Here is a 22,256-nt window from a genome sequence, read left to right as displayed (position 1 = left end):
GTGTGGATATTATGGAGGAGTGCCTGTCCTCATTTTATCCTTTTTATTAAAAGTTATGTCTCAACTCTATAGCATTGTTGTTCTGTATATTCCTATTGAGAGATTATTTTGTCTACCCCAAACTACTAGAGGGTTGAGCATTATTGCTAACAACTTACACACTGACCAAATACTGATGAAATTCAAACTGTTTATGGCGTACCAGAAAAATCATGTACATCTGATTGAGGCTTTTCTCACTGCAGAGTTCCAAATGGTCTCTGGAAGGGACATTAGCAGAAGTAAAGAGTACCGAAGTTGATAATGACGGATTTGGTGTGGAGGAACCTGAGTGGCCTACACAGAGACCTAATATCAAACCTCTGTGAACAACTCTGGGATGAATTAGACCACCAATTGCAAGACAGATCTTCCCATCCAACAATAGTGCTTGACCTCACAAATTCTCTTTTGCCTGAATGGGCTTAAATATCAAAATCCAGAGACACACCAAAATCTTACAGAGGACACTATAGCCATAAAAGGAGGCCTAATCCCATGGATTTGGAACAAAAAAGTAACAAGTTTCTACATGTGTGCTGGTCAGGTGTCCACATGATTTAGCTGTGTAGGGTAAATCTAATTTATGTACATGAAAAATTCCTAAAATACAGCTCTGCACAGCGCTCAACACTTGCTGTAAAATGGTGACTTTCACGTGCAACTTTATAAGAGGATACCAATATATGGTGTCTTGGTAATTTATCGGGTAGCCTATTTCTGACACACTTTGTTGAATAATGAATAATAGCTCACCAGCAGTCTGTGTTGTTACAACCTTTGGTTTACAACGTGCTCCATCCCCTTTCATTGTGTATGCAGCAACAGTGATAGAATAAGTTGTTTCAGGGTGAAGTCCATCTATAATCATTTCCTGCAAATCCAAAAGAGAGAAAACTTCTATCTGAATATAGGTGCACTTATATTGGTACACATTAGGAATTACCTATATGAAGCCCACATGCATAAGATCCCACAGGAGACCATCCACAACCTCATCAGGAGCATGCCCAGGCGTTGTAGGGAGGTCATACAGGCACATGGAGGTCACACACAATACTGAGCCTCATTTTGACTTGTTTTAAGGACATTACATCAAAGTTGGATCAGCCTGTAGTGTGTTTTTCCACTTTAATTTTGGGGGTGACTCCAAATCCAGGCCTCCATTGGTTAATAAATTTGATTTCCATTGATGATTTTTGTGTGATTTTGTTGTCAGCACATTCAACTTTGTACAGAACAAAGTATTCAATGAGAATATTTCATTCATTCAGATCTAGGATGTGTTATTTGAGTGTTCCCTTTATTTTTTTGAGCAGTGTATAATGGCGGAAGGCAAGCTCCTTAATCTTCAATTGAGTAAAAAATATTTCAACATTTTCATATATTAGCCTGTTTAAAGTAGTGCAATGTATTTAATACAAAGACATGAAAGATGTGATCGAAGAGTAGACTTTCTGCTGAAACTAAAGGTGTTATACAAGAATATTGGTTTAACCATCTAGCAATTGCAGTAATTTATTGCTTAGTCCCTCACTTTAACCAGCAGAAAAAGCAACTGGACAACTAACAGATATCATGTTACCACTTTTTTAATGACAAATTAAGGCGATAAGGGGTCTAGAATTCATCCCATATGAAGAATTTGCAGTTGTTGGCTGTTCATGGGAATTCATAAGTATGCATTCCAAATATGTGTACATGCAAAGAGACCATGATTGGATAAAGGGGTTGTCCAGTCTAAGAGGAAAAGTCTGCAACACTCTATGTGACTGCAGACTGCCGAATCTTAACAGTGTACAATTCGCAGACTGTCAAGATCTGGCATTCCATGTGATGGTCACTGGTGACTTGATCACATGTATGCGATTCACATACCACATGCCAACCAATGTCAAACATTTACTGAAGAGAAGCTGGATGAGACTAAGCAGCACATGATCGTAAGTAACACATCTAATGTGCATAGTTAGCCTAAGAATCCCGATTACCTGGCACCCACAGGCTGATTCTAAACCTTCTCTGTGCACACACTGATGCACAGAAAGATGCCTGACACCTCCTTTAGAAGATTAGAAAGTGGAGGCATTATTAGATAAAAAATCTAAACTTCAGGTTATGAATATCTACAACACATTACCAACAGTTCCCGACACCAGTTAATCAAATGTAAGAACAAAATAATTGACCAACAATTGGTAAAACAGTCAAAATCTTCCATTTTGGGATATAGTTATTCAAGGCCTATGTCAAGCATTATATGGACAGTATTTTTTGGGGAGGACCAAACTTTTTAACTAATCTCTAGTTCACAATGTGTTACTAAGTATTTAATGAGCAATAAAGGAAAATGAAGAGAAAAGTAAACAATCCAAAGTGACCAGAATTATAAGTGCCATAACATGGGTACTTTGGTAAGCACCAGCTTACCATACTGTGGTAAGCATCACCTCCGGTAAAACAGGATATAGTAACTAAGTTTGCCTTGTAGCGGTGCAAGAAGAATGGAAGTTTCATTTTCACATATTTGCAAAGCATTGTAAGTGTTGCACAGCATCTTGTTGGACCCTGAAGATAATATGGCTAAGAAGTTGAGAACAGTCAACTAGACTGATCATCAAAGGTGGAGTCATGCCTAAGCAGTTACACTCCAAAAGAGTTACAACATTGTCATGATACTTCTGAAGGACTTGTCTGGGTGAAGAGTCCCAGAGTTATTCATATAGATTGAGGATTACAGTGAATTTTAAAAGGAACTATGCATATAAAGGAGCAACTGCACCTCATATTGTGCCTACCGCCATCATGTATCAAGGCACAAGCCTTATCCTATACTATAAACACATAAAAGGCAGTGAGGAATAAAAAAAATGCACAAGAAAGAATAAGAAAGGGTGAATATATTATCCAAAAATAATAAATTAGAAGTTATTTCCAAAATTGGTTTAAAACACAACATAAGTACTATGAATTAAAATGTACCTCTACCAATGTCTTCAAAGTAGTTTGTGTCTGTCTCAAAAAATGTATTCTTCCCCGACTTTTTTTTGTTTCTTACTTTTAGATTTTGTTCCATGTGAAAGGGAGATCACCTTGTTATTTTCTTGTATTACCTTGCTACAGTTTTACTACTGAGGCAAAAACTACATGTCCTATGCTACTTAACAAGTCAAGGATACTCTACCCTCAAAAGCCAGTATGAACTATGTAGGAAGATAAAACTGTTCTTTAATACAATTGTTCATTCCATTTTGTTATATTAAACAAAGAGAAATTATGAAGTGAAACCAAAATAAGAAGCACATTGGGAGATTTATTGAGCTATAAGTGCCAAAATTCTGGTGCATTTTACATTAAAATACTGTCTTCCATGACTCACACCATATTTATTATATGCCTGAGACACTTTCTGTGTTTAGCCCAACAAGGGTTGTGGCCTCACTGAAAAGGAGTGTGGCTTACCCCAAAGGGATATGGTCTAATGTGCAGCATCATGCGCCAAAAACTCCACCAACATTCCGGTGCACATTTCTGGCACAAAGTAAAAACTAATAAGAGGTGTAAACTTAGACAAGGCCATCTAAAAATAAGCCAGATTTATCAGACAGCATGAACCACTATGATAATCTGGCACACATTAAGACCTTCTGGTCTAAGTTTGCACTAAGAATTAGACAGTATTGATAAATCTGCCTTTATAAATGCTAGACTAAAGCGTTTTAAACAAAGTGCGGGGCTACTCTGTGTAGAGCTTTGTGTAATGGTTGAGGTACACTTTACTTTCTCAAACGTGCATCAACATCAAGTAAGTCATGTTGTTGGAGCATTAAAGGACAATACTTACATATTCAGCAGTGTCATCCTTCTCCCACTGAACAAGGAAAAGCAGATAGAGGAAGAAAGAGTGATATGAATTGCAAGTGTTTAAGAGGTGCAAAAGAACAAAAGACGTAGGACTATTACATTATGGATGAACCTCACACTAATGGCAACAAAGGTTCACCCTGATGATGTAGTACTTCTCAACTGAATTGGCATCATATGGGCTTACAACAACTCTTAGCCATATTTTCTATGGTTTCTAACTGCTTATACACTCCTCAACATTGAAATTGCAACTCCAAGAAGGAAAAGTCATGGAGCTATAGAAATCATAGGATCCATCAACATAATGAGATGCAAATGATAAAAAAGGAAACAAAATATTCAAAATATCTCAATTTATTCAGTATCAAGTATGAGCACCAAGTGCAGAAATCCCCGCACTTACACATCTTGGCTGCTATCAATGGGGTTATTAATGGTTGTCTGAGGAATGTTCTGCCAGACAATGCACTTGGACATGTAAATCATCAAGATCCACTGATGGCAACTCCACTTACAATTTCTGACCAATGACATGCCAGACGTGCTTGATGGGAAAAAAGTCCGGAGACACTGCAGGCCATGGTAGCACATATAGGATTATTCAAGCTGGTCATAGTAGCACAAGTAATATGCGGTCTGGTGCTGTCGTGTTGAAAGCTGCTAATGGGACACTTTGGAGAAATGGCCACACCACTGGTTCCACCACCAAATCAATGTAAGACAGAGCTGCTAGTGTACCTGGTGAAGGCTAGTGGGATCCTGCTACCATACATTATGCCACCATAGACCATAATATCGGGAGTAGGACAAGTGTGATCTTCCCTTTGAAAGCCTATCCATGGCATTGCCCACATGGTCACCAGATTAATTGCGGACATTATTGCGTCCAGACAAAAGCAGGACTCATAGCTGAAAAGGATATACCTCTATTCCAGCCTTCATTGCTATCATGTTCTTGTATCCTTTATGAACGGTGGCGTTAGGTTAATGGAACACTTGTTGCTGGACATCGGCCTCGTAGCCCAATGTGGTGCAAATGTCTTCTAATAGTTTGTGTAGACACGGTTTAATGCCTTAGGCTTGGTATGTGATGTCTAATTTCACTTGCAGTATAGAATGAATGACTGCAATCTGCCCGTGCAGAGGCTAGCCTATGTGCACCTATTGCTGTCATTCTAGTTCATCACTGTTCTCCCATCCAATGTGACACGCAACGTTGAGCAGTGCTGAAATCTTGGCATACACACCTGGTGATCTGCCAGATTGATAAACCGTGGTGTCTCGGGTTAAGGATTCTGTCCCTCTCAGATTGTCACAAGTGATAACTGGCATGTCGAGGAACAGGAGGCATTGTAGAATTATCTCACAAGACTTGATCCGATTTTTGAGGATTCATAGGTCTAAAAAAATTTCCTTTTAATCTAGCATTCATGCCCCTCCCACCTGCTAATTCCCCAATTTGTTAAACCTTATGGCTTGTCCTTTTTGGTTTTGCAAATTCATTGTTGAGGAGTGTATTTCATTCATTCTAACAATTGAATGCATCAAAGACCATCAGTTCCCTCCTGAAATTATTTTACAAAAGTGGTTATTTTTAGTGGAAAAATACATTTTTGGCACATTACATCTATTAATGAATTAACAGAGTTCTGCAGTTCCAGGTAAATACCTTTAATGAAGACTGGTTTATAAATTTCAACAGCGTAATCTGATGGTGTCTTTCGTATTTCTCCATACTAGCCTAGGCAGTGTACATTACCAGAGTAGCGTGAACATGATGCCTGTACTATATCACAGAAATCTGTCTATGAGTTCCAGAAGAGCTGAGTAACAGGTAATATGGAAGAATTCCCTACTTGGTTATGTAAATATCCTTGTAACAAATATAGCTTAGTGCCCAGGGGCCATATAATTGTGTGACAGAGAAAATCCCATTAAAAATCTATTTTTTGTTGAATATAAAATACCCAAAACATAAACATAGACAAACAAATGGGTGGAAAATAGTGGCCCACGGTAAAAATAAATAGGCACAATATCAATTAAAAATAACAGTTTTTTTTAAGATCAGCCGTCAAGGAGCAGGGCCGCCATTATCATCAGGATTAGGGTGCTTCATATTAGCTAGGGCGATCTGATTAGGGTTCATTTACTGCCCCTTTTGGCTATCAGCCTGTTAATATATTTAGACATAATTTCATCTGATATTGTGCCAATCTATTTGTATCGTGGGCCACTTTTTTCCACCCTTTTGTTTGTCTATGTTTTGGGTATTTTTAACGCATATTCAAAAATTTATTTTATGTAAATATCTTGTAGTCTTTGGTTTTATGTAGAAATCTAATTCTTCTAACTCTTGTCCTAAAAGTTAGTCCATCAAGTTAGGTAAAATGAGGGGATTCTCTGGACTGAACACAACTGTAGAAAAAGCTCACATCTGTTGGAGGCTCTGTCCTAAATCCCCAAAAGCATTTCTGTTCAAATAGATAGTAAGTAAAACAATGCAAGTATAGATATTATTGACATTAATAACTGAAACCGCAAAGGAACATGGAAGAACCATATTGTAAGTCGATGAGGCAGCCTTCACATGACAGATACAGCACAATGGCAGAAGTATTGCAGAAGCACTGACAGCCCAACTGATATGTCAATGAGGTAGGTACGGTCCGGTTGGCACCCATCATTTTACTGGTTCAGCACAAAGAGAATTAATGTATTACTGTATATTATATGATAAATCAAACAACTGCATAGTCTAGTTCCATAGTGGGACTAAAAAAATGTAAAAAATGAAAATAAAGGCCTGGATTCATGAAGGTGTTTTTTTGCCAGTTTTCAGACATAAAACACCTTCAATTGTAGCATAATTTCTGTGCCACTTGGTAGTGGTGTAAAAATTTGACGACTTTTGGCCTTTTCACACCATTCCAAGCCAGCTTCACCAAAGTGGGTGGGTCATGGGATGATGAGGCTTGGCTAAGCCCACTTGTCTAATTTATTAAAAGTTACGCCATTTACGCCAGATACATGTAACTTATGCCAGAAATTGACTCCAGTCCCTGACTGTGGTAATTTATGCAAGAGCTGCACACCAGTTCTCCGCACCTTATTCCAGTGGCCCCTATTCATTGACTGGCATGCTCAATGGCAGTATTAATTAACTGAGTCCAAAGAGTTTCAAAATATTTAAAAGAAGAAAGATTTAGGATGCATCCTAAAATTTTGTTTAATGAAAATTGTACCTGATTCCACAAAAAAAAAGCCCTTATATGACTATGCCAAAATAAAAATATGGAATGCAGCAAAGAAATCTTAAAGCCTTATGTCATTGAGACTCTTAAAGTGTTAACACACAACCAGATACAACGGTCTTAAATATACAGTAGATAGTGGGTTCTTAAAAGGGGCTGTTCAACAGTAAAATATTTTTTTAGACATAGATTAAAAGTAATAAACAGACATGCTTAGTATCCAGCATCCCCGGGGATCTTGCGCTGGCCACATGGGAAGCAATGTCTGCCAGATGTAATTGCCTGCAGCAGACAAGTGACAAGAATAGCGTGTCATTGGATATTTTGTCTAATCTAATGTCCATATAGGGCAGACACCGCTTCCGGAGTCAATGGAGAACGCCAGAGGGGCCAGCGCTGCATCTTCAGGGGTGCTGGAAAGTGAATATGCATCTGTTTATTATTTTTCTACAATCCCCAACTTAAAAAAAAAACATTATTTACTTATGGACAACCTCTTAAATGACAATTCAAGACATAAGACTAAATTCACTTCTCCAGTTTTCCCAATTTTTGTAAAATTATGGCTTGCCAATATGTCAAATTCTTACAAAATAGTTATTTTTTTTCCAAATCTCTCACCTGAGCATCAGCCAGCATAACATCTCTTATGTGGGGAAGCCCTTTCGCTTCTCCATTCTCCATTTTAACATAGTGAATTTGGTAGCCTCGAATTTGTCCGTGTTGGCGAATTTGAATAGGAGAACTCCAGAATACTTTAATGGCGGTCGAGTTGAGAACTTCCGCCTCAACTTTGCGTGGTGGAGCACTAGGCACTGAGGACGACAACAAAATCTTTTTTTTTTCCACAGAAGATAAAATAGTTTTATGACGCAATGGAAAACAATACATTTGGTATTTATTACAGGTTAAACACAAATCACTTTGTTACATAAAAGTTAAAGTAATAAGAGTATAAAATTACCATCTTCATCGGTGCGTACAACAATGGGCGAGCTTTCAGGGCCAGGTCCCACAGCAGTATGCGCCACAACGGTGATACGATACTCAGTCCACTTTTCTAGAGCTTCTAAAAGGATCTCAGTTGTCTGAGGTGGAATGTCCTTCAATTCTTTAGGTACTGGGTCCTCGGAGTCCAAAGCACTGTAATGCACGCTGTATCCAGCAAGAATGCCATTGTGACTCTCTGCGGGGGGTGGCTGCCAACTTACCAGTATTGTGGTGGACTTTGTGCTGACACACTTTACATCTTGAGGGGGGGCAGACGGTTCTATGAAAGGACAGTTAAGGGCAGGAGGGATAGGGCAAGCAGAGAAACAAAAGATGGGAAAGATAAAAAAAATGGAACAGAAAAAAAAAAAAAGGAAAACAACTCAAAAAAGAAAAAGAAAAAACAAAACCACAAATGTTTAACTAAAAAGTCAAAATGGAACATAATGGCAAATTATAACAAATTCCTAAATACCTCGTGAAATTAATTTTAGCATTAATAAGACTCAATTAAGTGAAGTAAAATGACTTCTTATTGTTTTGGAATGGATGGGCTACCTACCCAGCAGGATACATATTGTTTTAAAGCGTTTGTCCACATCTAAAGAACTACAATGGATTGACTAAGTTTGGGTTTCTTGTTCACATTTACAGTCTCCATTAGTAACTTGGTGATTGGTCATATTATCATAGTTTATTTCTCATTATGATATCCAGTTACTAATGTGGCATCATTTTTGATGTAAGCCGGTATTTTTATATTAGTTTATGCAATTTTGTCCTGGGCGCTGGAAACTTCTATACTGTTTAACACCCAGCTTGGCAAGAGACAAACTGTTGAAAGCAATAGCTTTTCCACTTCAGATGTCGGTCTTCATTGTAAATGACTGAACAATATATGTAGCGGGGTTGGCTACTTTATGTTTATTTTAACATATGTGTTGGTGCCACTTATATATAAGTATTACAGAAAAATAATTTCTCAAACACATTTATAAAAAGAATATAAAGTGAACAATTCTTTTAATCAGGAGTAAAAGTTGACAGAATTTAGAAATCTAGACATGGGCTAGTTTTTTTTTTTATTATTTAGATAAACGCTATGTCTCCTTCAAAATGGAAATGACAAAACAAATAAAAATGGAAATGAATGACTACATAAAATGAATAAATAACACTAGAATTTTGTTTAGGTCCAAATTGGTCACCTACCTTTACATCATGAACATTAATATAAGACTTTCTGGCAATATTTGATAGGAAAAATAAGACCAGATTCACCTTCTGTGGTTGGTTCAAATCATGCATCAATTTCAAAGTATACATTATCTCCGAAATTTATGATAATTTTTCTGGACATGCTATAAATGTTTTTATTAATCATATAATTTTTAAAACAGACTATTAGCGTAAATAAAAAAATAATTGAAATATGGTAATTATTATTGAACTGAAAACCCTTTGCTATATCATGGCTATTATATAAGAACCAATCCACTGGAAGACTTCTGACCTCATTAATCGCTACAGTAAGCTTACATCAACAGAACGTCACAATTCTCCAATCCTGCTTAGCTCAACACGTGCCATTTTGACTGTTCACAGCCATACCCATGAGTCACTTTGTTTTTGGTATTTGGAAAAGGGTGCAAACCTGTATTTCTAATTCCAGTTCAAGACACAGAAGACCTTGACAAATCCAGCCAAAAAACCCCTCCTGAACTTTCAAGTCTATGAACAATTCTGGAGCTTCACTTTTTACTCACCTCTTCTGCGTTACAGCAATCTGGCTGATGTCCATACTCAAAGAAATAGCTTTACTGGGCATTTAACCCGTCAAGTACCAGTGGATTTGTACATTTCATGGGGACAGTATAATTTGGTTTTATGTTCTTGGCTAATTAGGTGTTGCTTAAGTAAACCAATTACAGTAGTTGGTATACTCTCTCTGTTCTGCTCTTGGTACTTAAAGAGTTAAAATACGGCTTCTTCAGAAAAAAAAATATAGATATACTTTACCTTTAGTTTAATGGATTTTACTTAAATCTTTGATGCTGTTAGAGCTTACAGTCTAGCAGGTGTGATAGAAGTGAGGCTCAAGGACAAAAGTTTTCTTAAAGCAGCACGGAGTGCACAGAAAGCAAACTAATGTAAGGGAAAGTGCGTTAGGGATGATGTAAACTGGCATGCATGTAAAGCAAAGCATTGATGTGGAAAGAAAGAACAGACAAGATGGGCAGTACATTCTTCCCTCACAACACATACATACACGGTTAACAGTGATGAGGGAACCAAAGGGATCTGTACCAAGCTACACCAGCATTTTCCAGTCACGAGGTGTCTCGATGATCCAGATGTCATCCAAAAAGGATTTTTCCAACCACTGATACCTTTGAAAGCTTGAAACTAATTTGTAATAATGATGTAAATGATTGATATTCACCATATCCTTACAAATGCACTGCAATGTCTTAAGTGCTATAATGGTAAACCAATATCGGTTCTAGGGACCTGAAGCAGAGTGTGGGTAAAGTTAGCAAACACGTTAATATTTTACAGTCATCTCTAAAATGCATCCATGACCACTCAATAAAAATCCATAAAACATTGTGTTACAGAACTGAACCTATGAAAAAAAAAATAGATGAAAAATGGTGGCCTAAATTGTGAATTATCCTAAATATTAAAATAGCTGGGTGAGTTACATAGGTGAAAAAAGACAAGACACAAAACAGAACAGCTGCCACAGCCACTCATGCAGTGAAGAACAATTCATACAAAGGCAACGGTCTGTGAAAAGTTCAGGTTTATTGCCATAAAGGGAAATCTCTCCCCACAGTAACAGCAACATTCCAATCCATTAAACTAAAATTACCAAAATGTACACATTCGATTGTGATTAATGTAGTCAAAAGGGCATACCAAATCTGCAGAGCCAATATCACACTTGTTAATAAGTGTAAAATAGCGAAAACAAGCAGTCCTGGTAGTGTGATGGGAGATTATGCTGGAAGAAAGGACTGTTTTATGTCATTCTAACAACAAATCACAAATAGATCTGGCATGCTTATCGATGAAGAACCTCCGCCATTCACTTTCTATATCCTACTGTATTTGCACCATAGATGAATTTCACATTTTAAAATGGAAATATTTGTAATCAAATAAAGATGATGATCTTATTCCACGTGAAATGGAGGGTAGATAAAATAATAAGTAGAAGGCTGAGAGCAATTATATTTTCTATTACCCATCTCTATTTTATGTAGTCTTCTTCAGGATGTAAAGATAATCAATATATACAAAATGACCTTAATTTATAATGTGACTGCTTCATGATAAGAAAAAGCTGTAACATTTCAATTTCTCTTTGTAGAGATCATTTTTATTCTGATATGTAGCTTCAGAAAGAAAAATTATAATGGTTGCAGGTGCCAATAGAGAAGCTATAGTTTTGCTTCCCCTTGTTATTCCCCCTTTTAGCAGAGGCTTTGGTAACAACGTAGTCTGTAATGCTATTTTTGGCAATAAATACATGGGGACAGAAATATTTAATTCATCATCATATTTAGGGAACAAAACGTTATTGCATAATTATTTTATCAAGTTTGTTATTGAGTTCAGTATGAAATAAGCTTCTAAGCTGCGGTTGCCCCACAAGATAAGTGATAAATTTATGATTACTGGTAGTCAGACCGAAGAACAACCACTGAATATGAGAATGGGGTCCCAAAATTCTAAGGGAATTTAACAATTGTGCACGTGTGTCACCATCACTCTATTCAATATCTTTGGGAGTGGTGTTAACACTCCCGTTTTTGCGATCTTTAGGACTCCCAGCACTTGGATTCGACCTCCAAAGTCCATACATTTATCACCTATCATGTGGATAAGCCCTTTAATTTCTGGTTATTCTTGAAATTTTGAGCTAAGTACAAAAAGGGTCTCTGACCCCTATAAAAAGATAGTATGAAGTTAATCAGAAAATTTTTAACCTGTAGGGATAAAAACAAATTTAAATTCCCAAAACATTATGTTTATGGACATTTCATTTAAAGAGTCACTATCAATTTTTAGATGAGAAATACCAATTTACAAGTATTCATTCAAAGCTATATGTTAATAGGCCAGCTCTTTCGATGCACATTCCAATTTGCCAAAAATAAAACATTTCTGCAACACAAAGATGACACTAGGAGGAAAACGATAGCTTTATGCAGGCTCAGAGTGAGATGTTACATGCATACATTAATCTCCTATCTGCTGCAGAAATGTGTGTATTTAAGGTGACCCTATCACCAGCGCTTCATTCCTGGTTTAGTTTTTATTGGTATGGACAGGCCTTTACACAGTGCTGAACATTCATTTTCCAGTGCACTTAATAGTGTTGTCCAATAATGGACAACTATTTCTTAACTTTTAAAGTGCCTCCTATAAGTGCACTTTAGTGGATGTTCACCTTGGGGCCATTTTATTTCTTACATAAATGCATGTAGTTTTGGCTAAAAATATGTGTAAATGGATCTCATTAAAAATTGTGCAACGTTTGCCTTCTATAGCCTCTGTGTTGCACTATCTATTGCAGAATGGGTTAAATGAGAATCCATCAGTAAAAATCCATCCATTTTGATGGTCCAATAGACAGTTTCTAACTCTTATCTGTCTTTTTTCATTAGCTCCACTCAGCTGATTTAGGATCACAGATCACATCAAAATTGAATGTGCAGGGAAACAGAGAGCCTGTAAAAAGAAAAAAGTGGAAAATGTTTAATGAAACTAAATAGCAATAATTATTTTTAGTCCCAAATACATGCATTTAATAAAAGAAAAAAAAGTACAATTCCTTCTAGAAATCTGAACTTAGTCTAATATCAGCCGCAGCAATTCGTGTCATGTGATTGGCTGCAGCCAATATATTGGAAACTATAATGAAAGAGGAGAAAGTCTCACAATTTACACGTTACATATATTTATATACACACAGAGATGTAAAAAAATACATAAAATATAGATTCATTTATCCATAACTGTGTGTTTCTTAAAAGACGCCTATTTGTGATTGTAATTTATTATATAAAAATATACATACACAGAATACACACAAAGAATACAGACTGGCAACCAGTACACTGCTACACAGTACAATAGCGCGCACTCTGCCTCTCCCCATTCATTAGGAAAGCACGCGGGGGATACTGGGTGTGACGCGGGGGGCAACCCCGCCCACAACCCAGCAGCTACCGCAGGGATCCCAGCGCTGAGTCACACCTCACTTGTCATGACGTCAGCGTGGGGTTCGCTCACAGGCATTAAAAGCAACGCAAGGTATTTGCAAAAATCCTTAGGGACCCCGGGGGGATACAGTGTGTGTGTGTGTGTGTGTGTGTGTGTGTGTGTGTGTGTGTGTGTGTGGGGGGGGGTAATATAAAGTAATGGACAACTTCCTTAATGGATAACTGAAAAGATGGTAACAAGTTGCAAGCTTTCGAGACTACTCAGGCCTCTTCATCAGGCATAGTATACCACAAAATCTGAACACTCCTTACTACGCCACCTATTGCAGACCCCTACTTTTAGGGGACTTATGGTGGGCTCTAGAGAGTTAAAGGTCACGGTAACTAACCCCAAACAGGTCCTGCGTACCCTTATATGAGAATTAGAAGATGTAGGAGGTTTATTTGGCTATAATATTAATTGGGATAAAACAGAGGTGATGATGATACGCGGCACCTCCAGACCGTTATAGGCATTGGGATTCCCCTGTCAATTGTACAAAACTAATATCAATTTATATCTCAATAACTTACAATCCACTTTGGCTAAATGGAAGGATTTTAGTCTGTCATACTTAGGTAGAGCCAATTTAATTAAAATGACAGAATTTCAGCGTCTTCTCTATCTTTTCCATACTCTCCTAGTCTATCTAGCTCCTAAAGAGGAGAAACGGAACAACCATTTATACCACTCATTTATCTGGGAGGGAAAAAAGCCACGTATAGCCTTTAAATTACTTCAACAACTAAGGGGAAATGGGGTGATAAACTTCCCTGTTGATGGTGGACTGGCTGGGAGGGACGTCCTGCTACGCCCAATATGGCCTGGAGTGCAGTCTTACACCGGGGCTGGCTCTTCCTGCTCTCTTACACCTCCCTTATACAGAATTGTCGCTTGAGATGAGAGCAAATACACTCCTGGTGTCTACATGGAAGGCATGGCAGAAAATGTACCATCAGTTTCAGCTCTCTCCCTGGGTGTCTCTCCTTCTCCCACTTGTTGGTAACCCTCATTTTCAACATGGACATTCCCACTCTTTTATTGGTGGCACTCTCAAAGTATAACATCTATTAAACACTTGATCCACTTAGAGGAGCGCCGTGTGCACTCCATACAGGAGATAAACTACAGAGAAGTTGAATCAAAAAGATGTTATACCCATATAAAAAATGTATCTCTCCGGAAACTCCACAATTATAACTGGGTATCCCAAAACACCATGGAAAAAATGAGAGGTTCAGTACAAGAAAAACTGAAATCATATAAAAAGGAGTACACAAGAACCAAGATCTACAATGAGATAATATTTTATTAAATACACATAATAAAAAAACAAATCACATTAAAAGTTACAATGGGAAACCACAAGAGGGCAGCACTAACCCATGGTATCAAATAAACACAAAAATGCTAAAGTTGCATATATGTCTAGGGACACGAATCATAAATGGAAACCTAGTTTCTAATATGTCATGCAACACAATCTGCTGTCCCCACATATATATATAAGTTAATCACAAAAGTATACAGTACCTAGAAATGAGTAGTGCCACCGCCACTTACGCACGTTTTGGCATGAGACATCATCTGGGGGTGGTGTCACACTAATATGGGCAGGTATTTAATGTTTCAAATGACCAATCATCACACGAAACATATATCAGATGTAAAATCAGACCAATCTGGTCACTAAATGCAATTCATGATGTATGGATATAGCTGGAACTACATATGTTAATATTTAATAGTGATTGCTAAGCTTGGGGAGGATCCTTAGTCATATGGCCAATCATGATCCTGGAGGCGTATCTCAAAAAAGGAATCCCTCATTATCCCTCCCCATCCACATATCAAAAGGGCTAGGGAGGCGTGAACATCAACATGAGTGCACGGCGCATTGGTCTGATTTTACGTCTGATATATGTTGCTTGCGATGATTGGTCATTTAAAAATTTAAATACCTGCCCATATTAGTGTGACACCACCCCCAGATGAAGGCTCGAAACGTGCGTAGGGGCCGGTGGCACTACTCATTTCTAGGTACTGTATACTTACTACTTTTGTGATTAACTAGTATATATATGTGGGGACAGCAGATTGTCTTGCATGACATATTAGAAACTAGGTTTCCATTTATGATTCATGTCACTAGACATATATGCAACTTTAGCATGTTTGTGTTTATTTGATACCATGGGTTAGTGCTGCCCTCTTGTGGTTTCCCACTGTAACTTTTAATATGATTTTTTTTTTATTATGTGTATTTAATAAAATATTATCTTAGTATATCTTGGTTCTTGTGTACTCCTTTTTATATGATTTCAATAGCGGAGATGCAGTCGAAATACTCAACCGTCATATTCTCTTCTTTCCAATTTCTACAAAGTAAGAGATACGTAACAAAGATAGTACCACATCTTCCTAAGCAGGAGTGGAGACCATGCCTTCTTAGATGGTTCACTAAATGTAACTCTTCGTATGACAAAATAGCCACCAACTACAAATTCATCCATGTTGCCCTGGATTATGAGCAATCCCAATTTACGCTAACAAAATGGCAGATCAAGGACCCTACCTTGTTCTGTAGCACCATTCTGAAAGCTCTAGATCAAGCCCACAAATTCCTCCCTTCAGCTCGCTTTCTAGAAATGAGGCCCCTAAATTGTTGCATTTGGAGGAGGCAGCCAGTATTAAAGCCATTCTGCAGGCATGGATCCACGACCAAGCCCCTGCTTTCAAGATCTTTCTAGATAAACTGTTTCCGCTTCAGATGGATTGGGCTGAGGCCTCCTTGCATAAAGAGGGAAGGGTGCAGTCCTTTTTTGAAACTTGGGAAAGTTTCACCTCCCTGCTTCCACATCGCATTCAGGATGATATTAGAACTTGTTTTCAACCAACAGTGCGGTATCAAAGCAACTACTATATAGAAATATTTTTTTGGGAGAACTGCTGCGTAAAGTCGCTTCAAGGTGTTGGAGGTCTGCTCTGTTGTCGGTGGGTCCCGCACAACTCTCAAAGAGAGTTTAAGGTTATACACCCATGCTGGGTGATAAATATGCAATAGATGTACCTGTTTCAGATATATTTTATTTTCCCCTCCCAGTTTTTGATTTATTTTCATTTTAAATCAATGTTGTGCCTAGAATAGGTATTTTGCTACCCATCATCTCATAACAGCATGGCATGCATTTGATAGGCTTTGGTTAATCCTTGTCACTAATATATATGCTTTGGGTAACATTTGCATTGATGTATGTAAATTGTTCTATTCAATAAAAACAAGGTTTTTAAAAAAATAGTGTATGCAAAACTTTTGGCAGACAGTTTTCTTTAATTGACCATACCTATATTCAAAAGCATTTTGGTTCAAATACAGGTCTTGTATGATGACAACTTCATGCAATTTAAATTCATCACCAGGGAAAGTGCATCACCACAACCAGACAGAAGTAGTCACACTTTTAAAAAAAAAAAAAAGCGCAATGTAGTGCACAGAAGCAACAGCATTGCATTCATAGGAGCCCTAGTTACAAGGGTGAACAGCTATAGTGACAGAAGTCACTGGCAGAGCTGATTTGTTTTCCACTGTAACTGGGGCTCCCATGGATGCTGCAATGACCGTGGGAAAGAAATGATCATTAAAAATATATATATATATATATATTTATCATACATGTTTCATGCTCTCTTGGAGGAAAAAATTATGTAAAAATATAATACATAAAAACCATGTGCAAAATTAAAAGGAAAAATAATAAAAATTAAAAGTCCATTTTTTTTCATATAAAATACTTTAGTTTTACTAAATACTAAAACAAAATACTAATAGTTTTATTACCTACATGTAAGAAGTAAAGAAAAACACTCATATTAAGTGTCTACACTACCATAATAACTTTAAGAATTCATTCAACTGGTTATTTGGCGTAAAATGTGAACAGTAAAAAATATAACAAAAATAAAATGAATTATATTTTAATAAATCATATAAATTACTTGCCAATTTATATGTAACCCAAACCAGTGCAAAAAAAATAATACAATTTGTTGCACGTAAAACAAATCCTCATGCAGCCACAAAAGTGAAAAAAATAAAAAAAAAAGGTTGTGTCTGGAAAATCTCAGTTTAATTAATTCAGTATTCCATATAAAATAAAAAGAATTGATATGTACAGTGCATTGTGAAAGTATTTGGCCCCCTTGAACTTTTCTACCTTTTGCCACATTTCTGGCTTCAAACATAAAGATATAAAATTCTAATTTTTGGGGAATAATCAACAACAAGTGGGACACAATCGTGAAGTGTGACGAAATTTATTGGATATTTTAAACTTTTTTAACAAATTCAAAACTGAAAAGTGGGGCGTGCAATATTATTCGGCCCCTTTACTTTCAGTGCAGAAGTTCAGTGAGGATCTCTGAATGATCCTATGTTCTCCTAAATGACTGGTAATGATAAATAGAATCCACTGTGAGTAATCAAGTCTCAGTATAAATGCACCTGCTCTGTGATAGTCTAAGGCTGGGTGCCCACGTAGCATTTTTCAAGCGTATATGCTGCGGAATTTCCGCAGCGTAAACGCTTGAAAAACGCATGTATATCCGCACCCCATGGTCCCCAATGGCATTCCGCAATGTCAATGCCCATGCTGCGGATTTTTCCGCAGCGTATATGCTGCGGTCAAAAATCCGCAGCATGTTCATTAATTTTGCGGAAGCGCAGCGGAATCAATGTGCGGATGGTACCCAAGTCTGGATGAGAGGAGACTCTCATCCAGACCTGGGTACCAAAGAACCTGTAAAAAAAAAGAATAAAATAAAGTTTATACTTATCTTCTGATGTTTTCCCTCCGTCGCACTGTTGTCTGAAGGACCTGCCACGTCATTGAGTCATGTGACCCACCACATGACTCAATGACGTCACCGCAGGTCCTGCACACAACAGCGTGAGCCGCTCAAGCCTCCGGACGGGGCAGAGAATGCATCAGAAGGTGAGTATAAAGTTTATTTTTTTATTTTTTACCTTTCTGAACAAGTTGTCAAGCACTTTTCCAAGTGATGCTTGGAGAAGTGCTTGATAACCCACATGCGGAAATGCATGCAAAGACGCCTCACAAACGCTTCTACCTGGCGGGAAAACCGCATGTAATATCCGCATGCGATTTTCCCGCCAGGGAGAAGCGTAAAAAATATGCTTCAGGTCCGCAACGTGGGCACATAGCCTCAGGGTTCTGTTTCAAGTGCAGAGAGCATCATGAAGACCAAGGAACACACCAGGCAGGTCCGAGATACTGTTGTGGCGAAGTTTAAAGCCAGATTTGGATACAAAAAGATTTCTCAAGTTTTAAACATCTCAAGGAGCACTGTGCAAGCGATCATATTGAAATGGAAGGAGTATCAGACCACTGCAAATCTACCAAGACCCGGCCGTCCCTCTAAACCAGTGTTTCTCAACTCCAGTCCTCAGGACCCCCGAACAGATCAGGTTTTCAGGATCTCCTTAGTATTGCACAGGTGATGGAATTATTATCAAGGCACCAAAATATGCCACAGGTTCTCTCACCTGTTCAATACTAAGGAGATCCTGAAAACCTGATCTGTTGGGGGGTCCTGAGGACTGGAGTTGAGAAACACTGCTCTAAACTTTCATCTCGAACAAGGAGAAGACTGATCAGAGATGCAGCCAAAAGGCCCATGATCACTCTGCATGAACTGCAGAGATCTACAGCTGAGGTGGGAGAGTCTGTCCATAGGACAACAATCAGTCGTACACTGCACAAATCTGGCTTTTATGGAAGAGTGGCAAGAAGAAAGCCATTTCTCAAAGATATCCATAAAAAGTCTCGTTTGAAGTTTGCCATAAGCCACCTGGGAGACACACCAAACATGTGGAATAAGGTGCCCTGGTCAGATGAAACCAAAATCAAACTTTTTGGCCACAATGCAAAACGATATGTTTGGCGTAAAAGCAACACAGCTCATCACCCTCAAAACACCATCCCCACTGTCAAACATGGTGGTGACAGCATCATGGTTTGGGCCTGCTTTTCTTCAGCAGGGACAGGGAAGATGGTTAAAATTGATGGGAAGATGGACGGAGCCAAATACAGGACCATTCTGGAAGAAAACCTGTTGGAGTCTGCAAAAGACCTGAGACTGGGACAGAGATTTATCTTCCAACAAGACAATGATCCCAAACAAAGCAAAATCTACAATGGAATGGTTCAAAAATAAACGTATCCAGGTGTTAGAATGGCCAAGTCAAAGTCCAGACCTGAATCCAATCGAGAATCTGTGGAAAGAGCTGAAAACCTCAATGAGCTCGAGCTGTTTTGCAAGGAAGAATGGGCAAGAATTTCAGCCTCTCGATGTGCAAAACTGATAGAGACATACCCCAAGCAACTTGCAGCTGTAATCGCTGCAAAAGGTGGCGCTACAAAGTATTAACTCAAGGGGGCCGAATAATATTGCACGCCCCTCTTTTCAGTTTTTAATTTGTTAAAAAAGTTTAAAATATCCAATAAATTTCGTTACACTTCACGATTGTGTCCCATTTGTTGTTGATTCTTCTCAAAAAAATTAGAATTTTATATCTTTATGTTTGAAGCCAGAAATGTGGCAAAAGGTAGAAAAGTTCAAGGGGGCCAAATACTTTCACAATGCATTGTATTATTTTGCCACAATTTTCCAAAGTCGAGACAAAAATGTTATGGCTCTAACGAGATTACTACAAAAAAATGCAACCTAAGTAGGTTCTTTGGACTGCCAAGGAAAGTAGAGAAGTAATTGGTGATGAGGAGCACAATAACCCCCCTGCTTCTATACACCAGTGACCATAGAATCTTAGGGTCTAAGAAGAAAAAAAGAATCTCTACAAAAAGAGACATTTCTAAGACTAGATATTGACATTTGCATACCTGTTAATCAAACACTAGTTTTTTCAATTTTTGTTTTCGCCCAATAATGATCAAAATAGTTTTCCGTTAAAAGCAACAGAAAGACTAATAATGGGTTAAAGAATACCTATCCTCAATCTAAATCTGCCATTTTCACTAAATAAAATAGTGGGGAGCCCCAAATTGGTTACTTGTCTAAAAATAATCAGTTACAAAACCATTCAGAATTATTGTAGCTCTAATGTCCCCCAAAAGGGTCCAACATCATTACAGCGGTTACTAGTCGGTAACAGCTTAATAAAGTATGTGGCAGCACTGAGTTAATGGATAGAGTGAGGTCATGCTCTTTCAGTTTTAGAATTTTCTCTTGTGGGAGAATTTCTCCCAGTAAGATAGACTAATGTGGGATCTACGTTTATCAGTGTATTGTGCTTATAAATCAGCACAATTTCAATCCTGGACTTATTTTCTCTCCTTTTCTATAACCTGTTTTACCTGCCCTCCTTGAGACTGTAGATAGTAACTGTGAGTGGAGAGGTGAAGCTATCTCTAACACTGAGAGAAGGGTGGCTGAGAACTACCAGAAGCAGGAGCTCTGATGGATTACTAACATGTTTGCAGAGCACTCAGCTAGATAAAGGACTTACTGACACTCTAAAGCAATTTTTTAGAAAAATGTTAATGAACATTATTTAGAAAGTTGTCAATTCTGAATTTTGGGAGCAAATATATAATAAAACATAATTCTGTGTTAAGGTGTATATAGCCTTTTATATCTTGTACAGTGGTGTGAAAAAGTGTTTGTCCCCTTCCTAATTTCTTATGCTTTTGCATGTTTGTCACACTTAAATGTTTCAGATCACAAAACAAATTTAAATATTAGACAAAGATAACACAAATAAACACAACATGCAGTTTTTAAATGAAAAATTTACTATTAAAAGAAGAAATCCAAACCTACAGGGCCTTGAGTAAAAAAGTGATTGCCCCCTAAACATAAAACTAGTTGGGCCTCCCTTAGCAGCAATAACTGCAATCAAGCTTTTGCGATAACTGGCAATGAGTCTTTTACAACGCTCTGGATGAATTTTGGCCCACTCATCTTGGCAAAATTGTTGTAATTTAGCCATATAGGAGGGTTTCTGAGCATGAACCACCTTTTTAATGTCATGCGACAGCATCTCAATTGGATTAAGGTCAGGAATTTGACTAGGCCACTCCAAAGTCTTAATTTTGTTTTTCTTAAGCCATTCAGAGGTGGACTTGCTGGTGTATTTTGGATCATTGTCCTGCTGCATAACCCAAGGGTGCTTCAGCTTGAGGTCACGTACAGATGGCTGGATATTCTCCTTCAGGATTTTTTGGTAGACAGCAGAATTCATGGCTCAATTTACCACAGCAAGTCTTCCAGGCTCTGAAACAGCAAAACATCCCCAGACCATCACACTACCACCATCATATTTTATTGCTAGTATGCTGTTCCTTTTCTGAAATGCTGTGTTAATTCTACGCCAAATGTCTTATCTATTGCATTATTGCTGTGTCTTATTGTGTATAAATATGTGTCTCTTCAGATTTTGTGGTATACTATGCCTGGTGAAGAGACCTGAGTAGTCTCAAAAGCTTGTAATCTGTTACCATCTTTTCAGTTGGCCATTAAAAGGTATCAACCACTGAGGACTCTCAAATCTAAATATTTTTCTATCTACTGGCCAACACGGTACAAGAATATATATTTTCCCTGTATAATATATATATGATAGTGACAATATAAACTGGTGTCAATGAACACAATCAAAAAATGAAAGGTTATTGTGTCCATACTCTGTTACAACCATTTTACTATATGAACCTGTCGTATTATGCAGCAAAAGTATATGCATAAAAACTAAAAGACTTCTACTAGAAGTCCATAAATTACTAAACTGGTGGACGC

The 22,256-nt window shown here is 37.8% G+C and overlaps 1 protein-coding gene across 1 annotated transcript in view; it reads right to left on the bottom strand.

Annotated features, from left to right (window-relative positions):
- The window catches only part of PTPRS (protein tyrosine phosphatase receptor type S), a 600,332-nt gene that overhangs the window by 213,005 nt on the left and 365,071 nt on the right, over positions 1-22,256 (bottom strand). The window contains exons 11-14 of the mRNA XM_073652674.1: positions 8,125-8,430; positions 7,782-7,975; positions 3,884-3,910; positions 796-913 (exon numbers count right to left, since the gene is read on the bottom strand). Coding sequence (XP_073508775.1) covers positions 796-913; positions 3,884-3,910; positions 7,782-7,975; positions 8,125-8,430 — 645 coding nt within the window. The remainder of the gene's footprint in view (positions 1-795; positions 914-3,883; positions 3,911-7,781; positions 7,976-8,124; positions 8,431-22,256) is intronic.

Source organism: Phyllobates terribilis, unplaced genomic scaffold (assembly GCF_046119375.1).
Source record: "Phyllobates terribilis strain yellow unplaced genomic scaffold, ASM4611937v1 Scaffold_1__5_contigs__length_1240528914, whole genome shotgun sequence".
Classification (NCBI taxonomy): Eukaryota; Metazoa; Chordata; class Amphibia; order Anura; family Dendrobatidae; genus Phyllobates; species Phyllobates terribilis.
Note: the sequence above shows the minus strand (reverse complement) of the source record. Positions and strands in the feature narration are given on the sequence as shown.